The 15,736-nt window shown below is 39.6% G+C and overlaps 1 protein-coding gene across 2 annotated transcripts in view; it reads right to left on the reverse strand.

The window, feature by feature from the left end:
- Positions 1–831: 831 nt before the first annotated feature.
- The window catches only part of RMND5A (required for meiotic nuclear division 5 homolog A), a 69,032-nt gene continuing 54,127 nt past the window's right edge, over positions 832–15,736 (reverse strand). The window contains exons 5-10 of one of the 2 annotated variants that reach the window (XM_037168176.2): positions 12,942–13,108; positions 8,357–8,522; positions 6,039–6,141; positions 3,451–3,605; positions 2,114–2,201; positions 832–1,577 (exon numbers count right to left, since the gene is read on the reverse strand). In XM_037168176.2, the coding sequence (XP_037024071.1) occupies positions 2,138–2,201; positions 3,451–3,605; positions 6,039–6,141; positions 8,357–8,522; positions 12,942–13,108 (655 nt within the window). In that variant the 3' untranslated portion in view covers positions 832–1,577; positions 2,114–2,137. Of the gene's footprint in view, positions 2,202–3,450; positions 3,606–6,038; positions 6,142–8,356; positions 8,523–12,941; positions 13,109–15,736 lie in introns of both variants that reach the window. The other variant, XM_053664555.1, reaches the window with a different exon arrangement.

Consider the following 15,736-nt stretch of genomic DNA (forward strand, 5'->3'; position numbering starts at 1 on the left):
AGGGGCAAAGCAGAACTCTAGCCTTTGTCCTTGAAAGTGGCCTGAGACAACTATGAGTCTCTAGCTGCCAAAAATATTTACCACCAGCCTCTAGCGCAATGTCTGTATTGTTCAAACCCCATGTGAAGCCTAAATGCCATGTAGGTGTTTCTGGTGGTAGGTGAGAATAAGTTGTGAATAACGATAAATCTGGTCTAGTGAGAAATAGCTTAAAAAAAAAAGAAAAGAAACCCTGGGTTTTAATTCAAAGGAAAAAATATATAATAAACCAGTTTTACATCCTCAACCAGAGTATTGCCTCAAATACTCTACCTTCTCTTTTGGAGTCCAAGAAGCTTCTGTTTTCTTCCTTCACTGCTTTAGTGGAGAGAGGGGGAACTTTAGAGAGGGTTGCAACAGGAAAGCAGAAACACGGGGGCAAAAGTAACTGCGGGACTAAGAGGTCAAACAAAGTAAGCACTCTGAGCAGGCTGATCCTGATTCCTGGCTCACCTACACAGCACACAGCAGCCCTCAACCTAAGCCGGGCCACACACATCAGTCAAGCAGGGCTTTCTGCAGTATTCTCTACTTTACAAACAAAACCCGACTCTGCCAGGTAAGACTTCAGGATAAACCATCCAGGCTGGTATACTACGGCAAGTGCTGCCACTTTCCAATTAACTTAGCACCAAATCTGTTCTCTCCCTCCCCCCGCAAACTAAGTCAATCTGTAGTTTAAAATGTGAAGTGTCATGATTCTCTTTGCTTTTGTTTTCTTCTTTTTTCATTTTCTCATAAAGTTTTCCTATATCGATGTTTCAGTTCCATTTCAGATGAAATAATGTTGCAAAATATTTGGTGATCTCCATATAACATTCTTCTTACAATGATGTACTTAAAGAGTTTTAAGTCAAAATTATGTCCACAAAAGTCTTTTCCATGTAGTTCTTCATACAGAGAAAGACTCTTACACATGGCTATTTCTGGATAGTGCATTACATGAAGATGCCTCGCGAGAGAAAAGATCATTGTGCCTCTGTAAGAATAACACAGAGACTCCGAGTCCGGGAGCTGACACACGCTGCAGCAGGTGTTGGACATCATACTACTCAAATACAGAAACAGCAAGAAACATATTCTGTGCTACAGAAAATCTGCTAGATTCTAACTGTAAGGATTTAAAGTAATGACTGATTACTGCATTTTAGAACTGGAACATGCTTCTTCCCTTCCAGATGCACAATGTTTGATGCTGGTGCACACACACACACACACAATACTGTGTCTGCAAAGATATACAAATGCAATAGACAGCCAAGTCCTAAAGGCAAATTTCAGCGAACAGGGCTACTAAGACCAAGAGAGCAAATATTAACTTAAGAACACTTCTAACTTCAGAATTTCATTTTATTGAACACACTTTTAAAATAAGCACCTCTTGGCAATAAAAGCAAAGAAACAACAGCGCTCCTTCCACTCTATTCCAGCGGAAGACTTCTCACACCAACCTGCTAAATTCATGATGGAATTTAAAAAATAGGCAGCCAGGCCACCAGCAAAGCTCAAATGCAGGTCTGCTGACTTTTCAGTGAGAACTGGAGCAGAGAAAAAGATCAAAAAGCAAACTCAGAATCTATCACAACTTTCTTCCTTAAGCAAAAAAGAAAAAAAAAGTTTTATAACCACAATTCAATTTTTCAAACTTTTTCTGAAGAATTTTCATTTAATTATATACACATAACAGGAAATAAAACCTTTTCACAAACATTCTCAGAGCTCACAAATATCAAGAAAATGACAAAAGTAAAAGCAGGAAAAATACTAATCACATGGCAGGGGGGTCAATTTCCGTTTCTGCTCTTAAAAAGTAAAAAAATTACCATATAATTAAGTACAAAAACCTGCATTGAATGACAACTGCTGGTGTATTTACTTGATCAGAAATGAAGATCAAGAATATAATAGAGCCCTATGATCATATTTATCTGGAACACTCCCTCAGTGTGTATGTACACTAACGTGTTGGCAACGTCTCTGGAGCATTAGCTTATATAAACACGGGAGTCCTTGGTTAGCTGCATTAAATGGAACATTCTCTTCTGAAATGCACCCACAACTCAGTTTCACTTACAAATTGCAAACTAAAATTATTTCTTCAGAAAAATATCTGTTTGGCGTCTCCTGGACTTTGTTCCATGGGACAATATGGACATTTTAATCTAAACACAAGGAAAAAAAAAAACACTGAGTCAAGAAACAAGATCAGTACTGAGCATTCCGTTTCATACAGTTATAAAGTATCTTTAACAATCATACACACACAGACTTACTCACAAACGCACACAGTGTATACTCTGAGGGTGAACTGTGCTTTCCCTTCACGTAACAGCCAAGCTTTGAAGGGTCACAGATAAAAATCATGTGAGCCAGACCCTAAACTGAAAGGCTCTTCTTCCGTAGATATCAGCAAAAACCATTTGGTAAACAAAACAAAGACAATTCTTCTAAAAATGGCTTTTGGAGTTTTCATAAGTAAATCCAATTCTTCTTATCCAAAGTTTAGGTTGCACCTGTCTTCAAATGAGTTTCAAACCCACTGGTCACACAAGCCACTCAAGCGCAGCCAATCAGATGCCAGCTGCCGAGCCTGCCAAATGCGCAGCCCACCAAGAGCAGCTGATGGGCCTTGTAGCAGGGCACACAAAACCAGCATGGCTGCACGGCTTGGGGAGGGCACAGACACCTTTGTCACATGCCAGGGCCTCCTCTTCAAGGGAAGACTTTACCATAATGGTTTGAAATGGACTCCAGCAAACAATGTTCTAACTGCCTAAGCTAAAAATAGGCTTTTGAGACTTTTGGGCTCTAATCTATACAAACTATAAGTATATACACCCTTTGAATCAGCAATTTCAATTATAAATATATAAAATATACATTTATATAACATGTAAATAAAAATATGTAAGTATTTATACCCTTTGAATCAGCAATATCACCTACAGATAATGTAATTCACCTTATAGTAATAGAAATTAAATGCTCACCAATAAGGGACTAGTTTAATAATCATCATTTCCACATAGAAAAATAATGTGCAGCTTTAAAAAGAGAATGAGGGCTCTTTCTTTAGCATATAAAAGAGCTCCAAGATGTATCACTAACTGACCAGTCTCTGGTATGCTACGTGTTACCATCTGCGTACGAAAGGCAGAGTGGGTGGGGGCAATGACATTGTGTTGCCTACCCAAGAAGAGTTAAATAAAGATTATCCTTGTAAATTCATAGACAAATTTTAAAAACTGACCAAAAAAATAAAAAATCAGGTACTACCCACTATGCTAAATGAAGAATTATGAAATCTATTTCTACATTCTAGCAACATTTATTTATTCTCATTATTTTTCATCCTCCCACTAAGTTACAAAAGAAAATTTTTTACTAACATTTAAAAAGCCAGACACTTACTTGCTACCATTAAACATTTTGTTCAGGGCGTCTCTTGATATAATATGACCACAGACCAATTTCATGGGTGGATTGTTATCTGTTGTTTGCTGACGAAGAATGGGACAGGCAAATATAGAGTGATACCAGCACTTTTTACCAAGGTCCACTTCGATCTGTTAAGAAAAAGTAAGAAGACTCAGGTTATAGCTCAGGACATCTTCAAATTAGTACGCACCGTGCAGCAGAGAACACTGATCCAATGTACTCATCTGAACGTACCTTTTTACAGCACTCTTCTAACTTGAGAGGGACAGTCATAGGGATTCAAGTATTATTTCATAATTCTAAATTAACCTTCACATTTTTTTAGAGAGAATTTTTATGAGTTTATCTGAGCCAAACTGATGACAACTGCAGGGAAGCAAGTTTCAATGGCTAAAGGAAATGCTCCCCTTCGAAATTACTTAGGATACTGCTCTCAAATAAAATTTTGATGCCTGAGAGTTAAAAGTCAAAGGCAAATCAATGCTGTAGAAGTTAAACACTCCCGAAAAGTCATTAGATATACCGTAAAACCCATCAGAAATCCCAACTGTTTTACAGCACACTTAGCTAGGTGATAAAATTCAGTGCATTAATTCCTTTAAAAACAAACCAAACATGGTTTGTTTCTATACGAGCTTCACATCTAAGTTTCCCATGTTTTGTGTATAATGGTCCAGAGAAACCTCCTGAAACAAGGGCTTCAACTTGAAGTTCAGGAGGTCCTCTCACAGTCACAGTCCACAGCACTTGTGTCAATTACTTCTCTGTGCAGTGAGCAAAACAAGGAAAAGCTATGGAATCGCCTAACACAGTGGTTGTCTGTGGCAGGGGCCCAAGAAATGCCAATTCTGTTTTCTTTCTTTCTAAATCTACAATGGCTATCAATATATAAGTCTTTCAAAAAATCTGACAAAGTGTAACAGGAAAATCCTGAGGAAAAAAAACAGCCAGATCATCACTTCAAAGTGCTTTATTATCCTGACACACAGACTTTAGGTGAATTCAGATTGCAGTGTGCTCCATTCTAGTGCACAAGTGTGAGATGTACACATGACTGGGAAACTGCCAGGGTCTTAGAGGCACTTGCCTCAGCAAAGGAAGTGAAGGCTCAAGTTCTAAGGGCACTCAAAATGAGCAGCAGTCAAGCAGGGGTGTTGCTGGTGTCCTGACCACACTCACGACTAGAGATGCACCTGTGCTTTGAAGCAAACCAGACGTCTGAGGAGAAGCTGGGGCAACCAACAGTTACCAGCTGGAAGAACAAGGTAACTGCAGACAAATCTGTGTACAGGTGTGGCGGAAAAGAAACAAAAAGCCAAATGCATGTTTTAGCCCTTCAGGGTCTGTGATACAACCATGCAGAAGTAACTTCGAAGATGTAATGCTACTGTCAGAGACCTGGTGGAAATACACCTACGAGAACCTTTGTCTCCCTATGTAAGCAAACCTGAGTACCTACTCTGTATCCCGTATTATTCTAAGCATATCTATGTTATCTCCAGCCTTTAATAGTCTCAGAAGAGAAGGATGGTCTCTATTTCAGAGATGAACAAACTACTTGGAGAAGTTAGGAACTGGCAAGTTACTGGAAGTGATGTTTAAAACCCTGGCCTATCCCACGACAGCAGTGAACACATAGTACTAGAGGTACACATTGATGACTGTGGGTGCCAAAGGATGACCTTTATTTTTTTTAATTCTATTTATTTATCTTTAGAGGGGAAGGGAAGAAGAGAGGGAGAGAAACATCAATGTATGGTTGCCTCTTGTGCCTTCCCTGCGGGGAACTGGCCTAAAACCCAGGCACGTGTCCTGACCGGGAATTGAACTGTGGTTGTTCGGTTCACAGGCCCATACTCAATCCACTGAGCTACACCAGCCAGGGCAGGATGACCTTTAATTTAATAGCAATGTATTTACTTTACTTGGTATTAGAAAAATATAACAAGCCCTGGCTGGTGTGGCTCAGTGGATTGAGTGCCAGCCTTGGTTCGATTCCCAGTCAGGGCACATGCCTAGGTGGCAGGCCAGGTCCTACTGAGGGCCACATGAGAGGCAACCACATATTGAAGTTTCTCTCCCTCTCTTTCTCCCTCCCTTCCCCATCTCTCTAAAAATAAATAAAACCTTTAAAAAAATAGAAAAATAAAATGAGCTCAAACCCATGATCTCACAAATACCAATGCTAAGATAAAATAAAATCCAATCAAATTGACTCACTTTTATATTTTTTAAAAATCATAGTATGTGGTTTGTCAAGTGCAGAACATAATACATGCTGCAGTATTTCCCACCCTCCCAACTTCCAGTGTTTTCTTCATTAGCTTTCATTGCCACTCTAAGTCAAAATTTTAAGAAAACCCTTCCAGTGCCTCCAAAATGTAACTTGGCTCCCCACTTCTATTATTTAATCATGTGACCATATACATAAAAGAAACTCTGTCAAAAGGCTATACAATAATGTTCCTCAGTTAAAAGGCAAGACTGACATTTTAAATCCTTAACATTCATATTCTTCTAATGGCAGGAAAGGTAAATAACCAATAGAAAATGGAACTCACGGGTAATTCATCTTTCTGGTTCCAAACTCCAGTGCACTGCCTCTGTTCAATCACAGCCTTAATGTTAATTAAAGCTGGCAGTGCCACGCAACCTGCTGAGAAACTGGGAGAACGGAAGAGGAAATGTCAATGTCAGGCCACTGTCAGACAGCTTGGTCCTACAAATGTCAATTCCTCCAAACTGTGTGCGCAGAGAGCTATTACAATCGGACAGGGCACAGAGCCCTCTGCTCTGCTAAATTAGTACATGTGTGCACATGCGCACACATAGGTTTTAAGTTATACAGAACCTCTAGACTTAACGGTGACGGGCTCTATCTATTAGTCATCAATGACATTCTGAAACTTTTTTTACACGGTTCCTTCTAGACCCAGATGGCCCCTGTTCAGGGCACAGGTACTCAGATCTAGAAGTGCCAACAGTCAATTCTCAGCACAGTCCCTCTTTCAGGACTTTCCACTGACCAGGGTCACATCTGATGAATGTTCCACATGGATGCAAAAACCCAGCCCTGCTGTCCCAATATGGGAGGTCCTCAGGGATGGGTTGAGGCCTTCGGTTAGCCTGCATTCACATTTCAACTTTTCCCTAATCTGCCTAATCTTGCTGCTTTTATTCCCACCACAGGAGCTGATCCCAGTAACCTCTTCCCTCTCAATCTCCACCCATTTCAGAGTCTGTTCCCCAGACAACCTGACCTGCAGCCTGGCCCTGCATGATGGTTAAATGCATGAGTGTCTCCTGCAGTCTGACGGTGCACCCTACGGAACGCAGGCTGTACCCCACTCTGCGGGCACACAGCAGGAATGAAAAACACTTGAGAAATTAAATGAAGAGTAAACAAGTTAGTTTCTTAAAACAGGTTCTTAAACTTTTTGGTTTCAGGTCCTCTTTGCATACTTAAATATTAAGGATATCAAAGAGCATTTGTTTTTTGTGTATATCTATCATCGTTTGTTGCACTAGAAATTAAAACCAAAAATTTTAAAATATTAATCCACTTAAAAATAATAAACTTAATATATGTTATAAATTACATTCTTACTCAAAACCCCCTATTTTCCAAGCCCAAAGTAAATGTGTGAGAAGACTGGCACTGCTTTACACTTTAAAGCTCTTTAACGACTGGCTTAATGGGAGACAGGTAAATTTGTGAATGTTCCTCTGTGCTCAATCTGCTGCAGTGTGTTCTTCAGGCTGAAGTAAATGATCTAGCCTCACACACATCTATAGTAATTTAACTGCCTTTTCAGATAATTGTGGATATTCTTCTTTAATGCCGCATCAAAACTAAACAAGGAGTAGAGAAAAAGTTTTTTGTATCATGGAATCTGAATCCTTACCACTGAATTTTTTGTACTTTCTACATTCAAATCCAATGGTCTGTCTTATACTCTGAATGACTCTTTTACTCAATGCATGATTTTGTAAGATCCTACTGAATTAAGACCTTTAAAGAATTAACATATCTAATTATACATTATCTAAAAAATTCATTAATATCACCAGGCAAATCAGAAAAGTCTTTAAATATGGGAAAGCTGTCAAACTCACAGTGGCAGTACAAGATTTCCAAAATTTCTATTTTAGCTCAAAATCTTAAATTCTATCATTATGGCAAAAGATACTGTCAGTTGCTTTCCTTGATATAAGACTCACTTTATTTTAAAAAAAAATGTATGCTGAACACCTGAGTATGAATAATTACAGTCTGTCTTTTATCTTCTAAGTAACAGCTGTGTTCCATGAAAATAAAAAAAAAACAACAACTAGCTTATTAGTTCATAACTCTAACAACAACATACAGGTGCTTTTTCCTGAGATGATAACCATATTTTAGCATGAAGTTGAAGTGTTTTATGTGAACTTCCTACTGTCACACAAATATTAAAAAGATGTGTACTCAAAAGTCAATATGTAATAAACTAGTCATTTTAATGTTTTATCAAGAACATTCTTAAGTAAAACCAGCATGTCTTCAGCTGCAAGTGTGTGGTGGTGAGGAAAACGAGGTTTTCCAGACCACTGCTCTGACCTGTGCTAAGGCTCAAGCAATTAACTCACCACTGTTTCTGCACCATCTGTGCAAATGTCAACCTAGTGGGAAAGGCTCAGGACCACACAGGTTCACGGATTACACTTTAGAAACTGCTGCTCTAAAACTGTCACTGTCAATCATGACAACCTCTTAAAATACCAACTGTACTCTTCTTCAGAAAGAAAAACAATCTCTCGGCTTTAAACATCAAGAGCTAGGCAACAAATTAAGAACTAACCAATATGATGCATATTTCAGTAACAGGACCAACTTCCATACCTGACACTGAGAGGGGATTCCACGGAAAGCCCTAGGAGGGCACAGGCATCCCGTGTAAAGATGTCACAAATGTCAGCCCACTGGTTTGCATCAAGCAGGTGAACATATGGTGAGTTCTCAATCCCTTGTCTCAGGTACACGAGGCTTCCCATCAAAACCTGAATGTCTAAACAAAAGCAGCAACACTTAGAGGTGTGAATGATTATTCCTGAAATAGAGCTGGCCTGTAGGTAACAGGCTGAGAAAGGCAAGAATCCCCCCCAAGTGACACAGCCTAAAATCATTTATTCACCATGTCTTTTAGTTCTGGTCTTTACGCTTGGCTTCTCCCTTCACCTTAAAGAAACAGTACAGAGAAAAGGGAGGGGAAAAAAGGAAGCACTAAACATTGGACTTGCAGTTATTTTATTGTTACAAATAGTGTAGTACAATTACCATTACCTTCCAGAGTAATAATTATGCTATAAAAGGGGCCACCACATATTATTTGACTGTAGAACTACCCCACTACTCCTACTGTGACACCCGGGGGGCACTCTGAAACACTCTGCTGTGGCAGTAACAGCAGCCTGAGGGCCAGGCAGGGGGAACAAGTGCACACTCCACTCTTTCTCATATCCCCTTCTCAGCTGAGTACCAAATCCCCCTAAATGCAATGTCTCTTTCTGACTTTTTTTTAAGGGATGGCAACTAGTTATTTCAGAGAATTCCTCTCTCCACCCAGCCTCTGTTTCTCAACAACAATAACTTGATATAACTCCACACAAAGTATCCATGGAAAGCTTATTGTTATAGAGATCAGTAATAAAAACTTATTTCCAATTTTTACAAAAGAAAACTGGGAATCGGAAACTTAACATGACTTTTACAAAGTCCCAAAGCTTGGAAGTACACAGTGAGGCCAAGGCCCAGATGCAAGTCTCCTGAAAGTTCACCCAATGCCCTTTGCTACTGAGTAATTATATATACATACAGCACTGCAAAAATTACCTGCTTTAAATTAACTTAAATCTATGAGGGCTCTGTATGCAATCTTTATTCTTGAAAGATACTATTTCATCTTGTACGTATCCAGGTAAAAAGTTGACAAATGTCTTGAAATTAAAGCATGCTGTATTGAGTGTGCATTAATTTCTTGGCTAATATTTCAGTTCGCTACATTTGAAACCCCTTCAGAGCCATCATGATCTGGACAAATGAGCATTTCTGCTTTTAAATATTTCAATTTTAATTCTGAGGCCTGTCAATCTAACTGGGCTCATAAGTTGGCTTCATCTGATTTTCTCTGCTTCGTAACAATATTGTTTAGTATTTGCTAGGCTGCATTTGACCTGACACTTCCTTTATGAGTCTAATACTTTTTTTGGCTCTAGACCCAGTCACAGCCTTTTCTGTGATTATCATCTACAACTGTTTTCATTCACTAGGAAGCACATATTAGATCTACTTAAGATATGCTTCAATTCCAGTGGTGGCTATAGGTCTGCTGCAAACATTAAAAACATGTGATTCACTTAGACTTCCTGTCAAGATGGCCACACAGGTAAACATGGCTCACTTCCTCGCACAACCACATGAAAATTACAACTAATATATATGGAACAACCATCACTAAGAACCACCAGAAATCAAGTTGAATGGAAGTCTGACAACTGAGGAATTAAATAAACCACATCCACCCAGACTGAAAGGAGGGGCAGAGACACAGAGTGGGCTGGTCCCACATTCATATTTGGTAGATAAAAATTCGGGAGGGGTATCTAAGGGAGCAAGGGATTCCAGCCAATACCACTGGGTCATCCCAGCCCAGGGTTCCAGTGCCAGTAAGATAAGCCTCCATAACTCCTGCCTGCAAAAACCAGGGGTAATTGAGTCAGTGGAAGAACCTGCTGGAGTCCCACCCAGTTTCTCTTTTTTTTTTAAAAAAACATTTTATTTTTATTTATTTTTCGAGAGAGGGGAAGGGAAGGAGAAAGAGTGGGAGAGAAATATCAATGTATGGTTGCCTCTGGTGTGTCCTCCACTGGGAACTGGCCTGCAACCCAGGCATGTGCCCTGACTGGGAATCGAACTGCGATACTCTGGTTCGCAGGCCCACACTCAATCCACTGAGCCAAGGCTCACCCCGTTTCTCTTAAGGAACCCACCCACACACAGACTTACTCCCTCTCAGTTCCAGCACTGAAATAGCAGCTGAAAGGCACCAGTGGCATACAGGGAAAAAGTGAAGTGTCTAGCATCAAGGCAAGAGCTGGGGGACAGCTTTCTGCCAGAGAGAAAGGTGGGCAGAGGCCACTGTCCCCTTTCTGAACCCTCCCCCCACATAGGCACACAGCCAGCAGGCAAATGCCACATCTCAGATTCCATCAACCTGGCTAAACACTGTTTGCCCCACCCTGGAGATCCCCTCAGACTCCCTCCCCCCCAATTTACCAGGATACTCAAACTGTTAACAATGATTTTTCCATATGCACTGCTTTAGGAAGCTTCACAGCTTCCTAAATTCTCTTAAACAAGCAACAGCTGGCCTCGGTGAGCCTCCAGCCCCCTATATCTCTTGCTAACTGGCCCCAGGCCTGGCACTAGCAGCAGCCAGCCTAGACTAACAGCTTAGCTTCATCTGGGAAACTCCAAGCCCAGCATGAGCAGCAGCCATCTCAGACTGCTTTATAGCTCAGGCAGGGTGGCCCCAGGCAGAACAAAGGTGGGGGTTAACCTTGGCCGGCACCACCCAGGAAATCCCAGAGCCTGTGCACCCAGTGGACAGCTACAAACCACATCGGAGCACCACCACACTGCCTCTGCACAGCTGATCCTCCACGGAGGATGGAAGTTGATGGTCAGTGGTCACAGCCAGTCCTTGCAGCTGACTGGCCTGGGTAAATCCCTCCCACTGACCTACCAACAGTCATTGAGGCTAGACTACAAGACGAAGAGTATAATCAGCCCACCCAAAGGGTGCACCTCGAGTACCCAGTGTAGGTAATAGGGGAGGCAGTGCCACTGGACCCTGCAGGACACCTGCTACATTATGTGATGCTACAAAGACAGGATGTCATAGTAGCTCGACTTAAACATAGAAACAAACACAGGAAGGTTGCCAAAATAAAAAGACAAAGAATCATAGCCCAAATGAAAGAACAGATCAAAACTCCAGAAAAAGAACTGAACAAAATGGAGATAGCAATCTATCAGATGCAGAGTTCAAAATACTGGTTATAAGGATGTTCAAGAATTTAGTGAGGACCTCAACAGCATAAAAATGATCCAGTCAGAAATGAAGGATACACTGACTGAAATACAGAACAATTTACAAGGAAAAAAACACTACAGTGGATGTAGCCGAGAATCAAATCAGCAATTTGGAACATAAAGAATCAGAAAACAACCAATTAGAACAACAAGAAGTAAAAAAGAATCCAAAAAACCAAGAATAGTGTAAGCAGCCCCTGGGACAGCTTCAAGCATTCCAACATTTGCATTTTGGGTATGCCAGAAGAAGAGAAAATAAAAAGAAATTGCAAATCTATTTGAAAAAAATAATGAAAAAAAATTTCCTAATTTGGTGGAATAAATAGACATGCAAGACCAGGAAGCACAGAGAGTCCCAAACAAGATATATACAAAGAGGCCCACTCCAAAACACATCATAATTAAAATGCCAAAGGTTAAAGACAAAGAACCTTAAAAGCAGCAAGAGAAAAGTAGTGAATTACCTACAGGGGTGTTCCCTTAAGACTATCTGCTGATTTCTCAAAAGAAACTTTGCAGACTAAAAGGTATTGAAAAGAAATATTCAAAGTCAAGAAAAGCAGGGACCTATAGCCAAGACTGCTCTACCTAGCAAAGGCATCATTTACCATCAAAAGGCAGATAAAGAGATTCCCAGACAAGAAAAAACTAAAGGAGTTCATCCTCACCAAACCATTACTCAATGAAATGTTAAAGGAACTTATTTAAGAAAAAGAGGATTAAAACTATGAATAAAATGGCAATAAATACATACCTATCAACAGCTGAATCTAGAAAACTAAGCAAACAAGAGGAACAGAGACAGAATCATGGATATAGAGTGTTTTGATGGGTGCCAGATGGGAGGGGGTGTGGGGAAATAGGCAAAGAGGTGAGGGTAAGAAGAACAAATAGGTGGTTACAGAAGAGCCACAGGGATATAAAGTACAGTATAGAAAATGGAGTAGCCAAAAAACCTATGCATGACCCATGGACATAAACAATGGTGTGGGGATTGCCTGAGGAAGTGTGGGGGATCTGGGGAGGGGGCAAAAGGGGAAAAAACTGGGACCACTGTAACAGCATAATCAATAATATATAATTAAAAAACAAAATAAGCCCTGGCTGGTGCAGCTCAGTGGATTGAGCACAAGCCTGTGAACCAAAAGATTGTGGTTCAATTCCCAGTCAGGGCACATACCTGGCTTGCAAGTCAGTTCCCAGTGGGGAATGCATGAGAGGCAACCATACATTGATATTTCTCTCCCTCTCTCCTTCCCTTCCCCTCTAAAGATAAATAAATAAAAATCTTTAAAAAAATAAAATGTTAAAAAATATGTGACTCAGGACTCACCTTTTTGATGATTTAGGGCAAATGGCTGAAAATTTTTAGCATATTGCAATGCTTCCCGCTGATTTGTAGTTCCACCCATTAGCAAGCTAATAAAATACAGTCTATGTAGCTTAAATTCCAAGGAGCTGTTTTGGGCTATAAGCATTTCTCGGTTTGATACTGCCCACCTAAAGAAAAAGCAAACATGATTTTAACAATTATTAACAGCTTAAGTTAAGGTGTATTAAAAATTGTTTGAAACCTAGTAACATGAAAAAAGGTGTTTGGTCTGCCATCTTGTGGAAGTTGGTGGTAACATCAATCCCTAGGCCCAGAAACATTTGTATAAAAGTAAACATAACAATTAAAACTGAAGAGGCTTTCAACCAATGAAAAAAAGAAAAAATATAGTTAGATGACAATTACATAGTTAATATGCTTTTACACTAAGGCATGATTGACTCTGATGAGTTACATGACATGTTAGGAACTATGCTAAGCCACACTTTGAAGGAGGTGTCGGCCATGAGACTCACTACTGAATTGCCTAGATCCACTACTTTTTTCCTGTTAAACTGAAAATGAATCACCAGATTCTGAAAGGGAACCATCAATCTTTAAACTTTTGTTAGGTGCAAGATTTTGTGCTACTCACTTTGGAATTAAAAACAGTAAACATCAGTATTTACTCTTATGTTGCTTCCAGTCTGATCAGGCAAATAAAACCACATAAACATCATACAGTGAGTGCAGGGGTGTCACGCTCATTTTCACCAGGGCCACATCGGTCTCACGGTCGCCTTCAGAGGTCCGAATGTAATTTCAACTCCTCAACAGTTAAGCAGTTACATTTATATAGTCCTAGAATTACTTCAGCCCTTTGAAGGCAACCACGAGGCTGATGTGGCCCCTGGTGAAAATGAGTTTGACATCGCTGTTACAGTGTATTACACTGTGCCAGAAAGATATGAACAAACACAGAACTAATGAGAAACAAATACTGATGATCCAAACGATAGTGACTCAGGCCTCTTAGTACAAACAGTTTGAACAACCAGTCTTGAGCTGGAACTACCAGTTCAGGTAAGCACTAAAACAAATGTGTAACAGGCAGCATTAAATTCAATTTTGCAATCAAGTACTAAAAAGCATTATTTTGATTTTTTTATCATATCAAGATATAGAAGCCACTAGTATTATATTCTTCTTTAACTTGACCTTTAGTTGGACAAATATTCCCCACCTAACACAATTTACCAAGGACCACTGGATATGTTAAGGGAGGGCAAAAAACGGTGGGATGCATAGAAAAAAGTAACTTCTAGTTACCAGAATTTTTAACATTAATGACTCTCAAAAAGTTGGATTTCACACATAATTTATCAGCTACTATAATATCAACTATGACTACTCAGAACAGGACACCAACTATCTGGCCACCAAACACCAAGAGGCTAAAAACCACCACGAGGACACACGAGTGAACAGCAGCCAACAGTACTCCAGATGACAACGATTTCAGAAGTAGTCTATGCTGTCCTATGTCTTCCAAGTTTTCTACAGTAAACATATACTACTCATAAGTAAAAAGATAATATATTATTAAGGTAATGCAAAAGTAAACAAAATTTCTTTCATTTTCAACAAAAAGCTAACAAAGTAATTGCAAATTACATTTTCTACAAGTAATCAAACCATAAATTATAAATTCAAGTTTTTCAAGCTATAAATATAGGTGCCCAATTTTTTAACTTGGAGATGTTTCTTTAGACCATGTAATTTCTAATTTATTACTTGAATTTATTTTTACACATTTTCAAATTCTTTTATAAACAAGGCTACAAAATAATCAGAAAAAAACAGCATTGCTAATTCCTGCCCCTCCCCCCCCCAAATTTTTAGGAAAGTAAACAGATGTCCATTACAAAAAATGAGCTGATGGAATGCAGGAGAATACAAAACCCAAATTCATAGGATACAAGTTTTCACATGTTTCTTGGTTTCATTTCTTGTCATTCTATTCTGAAACAATGTATTAAATTCATTTAACTTCTAAATATTACATTAGGCCTAAATCTCAGAAGGGATTTAGAATAACCATTTGTAAGCTTCTCTCCCCCGCAAAATGTCATTTTCTAAACTAGGGATGATATACTCCCCAAATACATAAGCACTCAGGTGAAACCCTTGCCCAATAGGACCTCAGCCTCATACCCCAAGGCCCGTACTTTGGCAAACACATTTATATTTTCCTGACCCCCTAATTCCTTTGCTAATAACTGGACAGATAAGTATAGGTCTTACATTCAGTCTGTGTTCCCTCCTAATTTAAAAAAAAAAGGTTCATACAACTTTACCTCTTTTATGACCACTTCACAACCCTATACCTTTGGCTGTATAAGTTCTTTTTTTTTTTAAATTTTATTTAGTTATTTTTCAAGTACAGTTTTTTGTCTATTTCTCCCATCCCAGCCCCCCCCCACCCCGTGTTACCCACCTCCCTCCCATTTCCTCCCCCCTAGTCCTCATCCCTGTGTCCTTCATACTTGTTCCTCCAAAACCCTCCCCCTTTTCGCCTTAAATTCCCTTCCCTCTCCCCTCTGGTCACTGTCCCCTGGTTGTGTAAGTTCTTGATGGGGCTGCATTCCTTGGCAATCATAACATCCATCTTAACTGATCTTTGAAATCTGGATATAAATCTCACAGCAGCATTCTGATCCACACTAGCAGCTTCCCCAGATAACTTAATGTTGGTGAATTCATAACTTCTGAGACAATGACATTTACTGAAGATACAAGATATAAGAAACATCACA

Source organism: Artibeus jamaicensis, unplaced genomic scaffold (assembly GCF_021234435.1).
Source record: "Artibeus jamaicensis isolate MK-2021 breed Jamaican fruit bat unplaced genomic scaffold, CSHL_Jam_final contig_384, whole genome shotgun sequence".
NCBI classification, from domain to species: domain Eukaryota; kingdom Metazoa; phylum Chordata; class Mammalia; order Chiroptera; family Phyllostomidae; genus Artibeus; species Artibeus jamaicensis.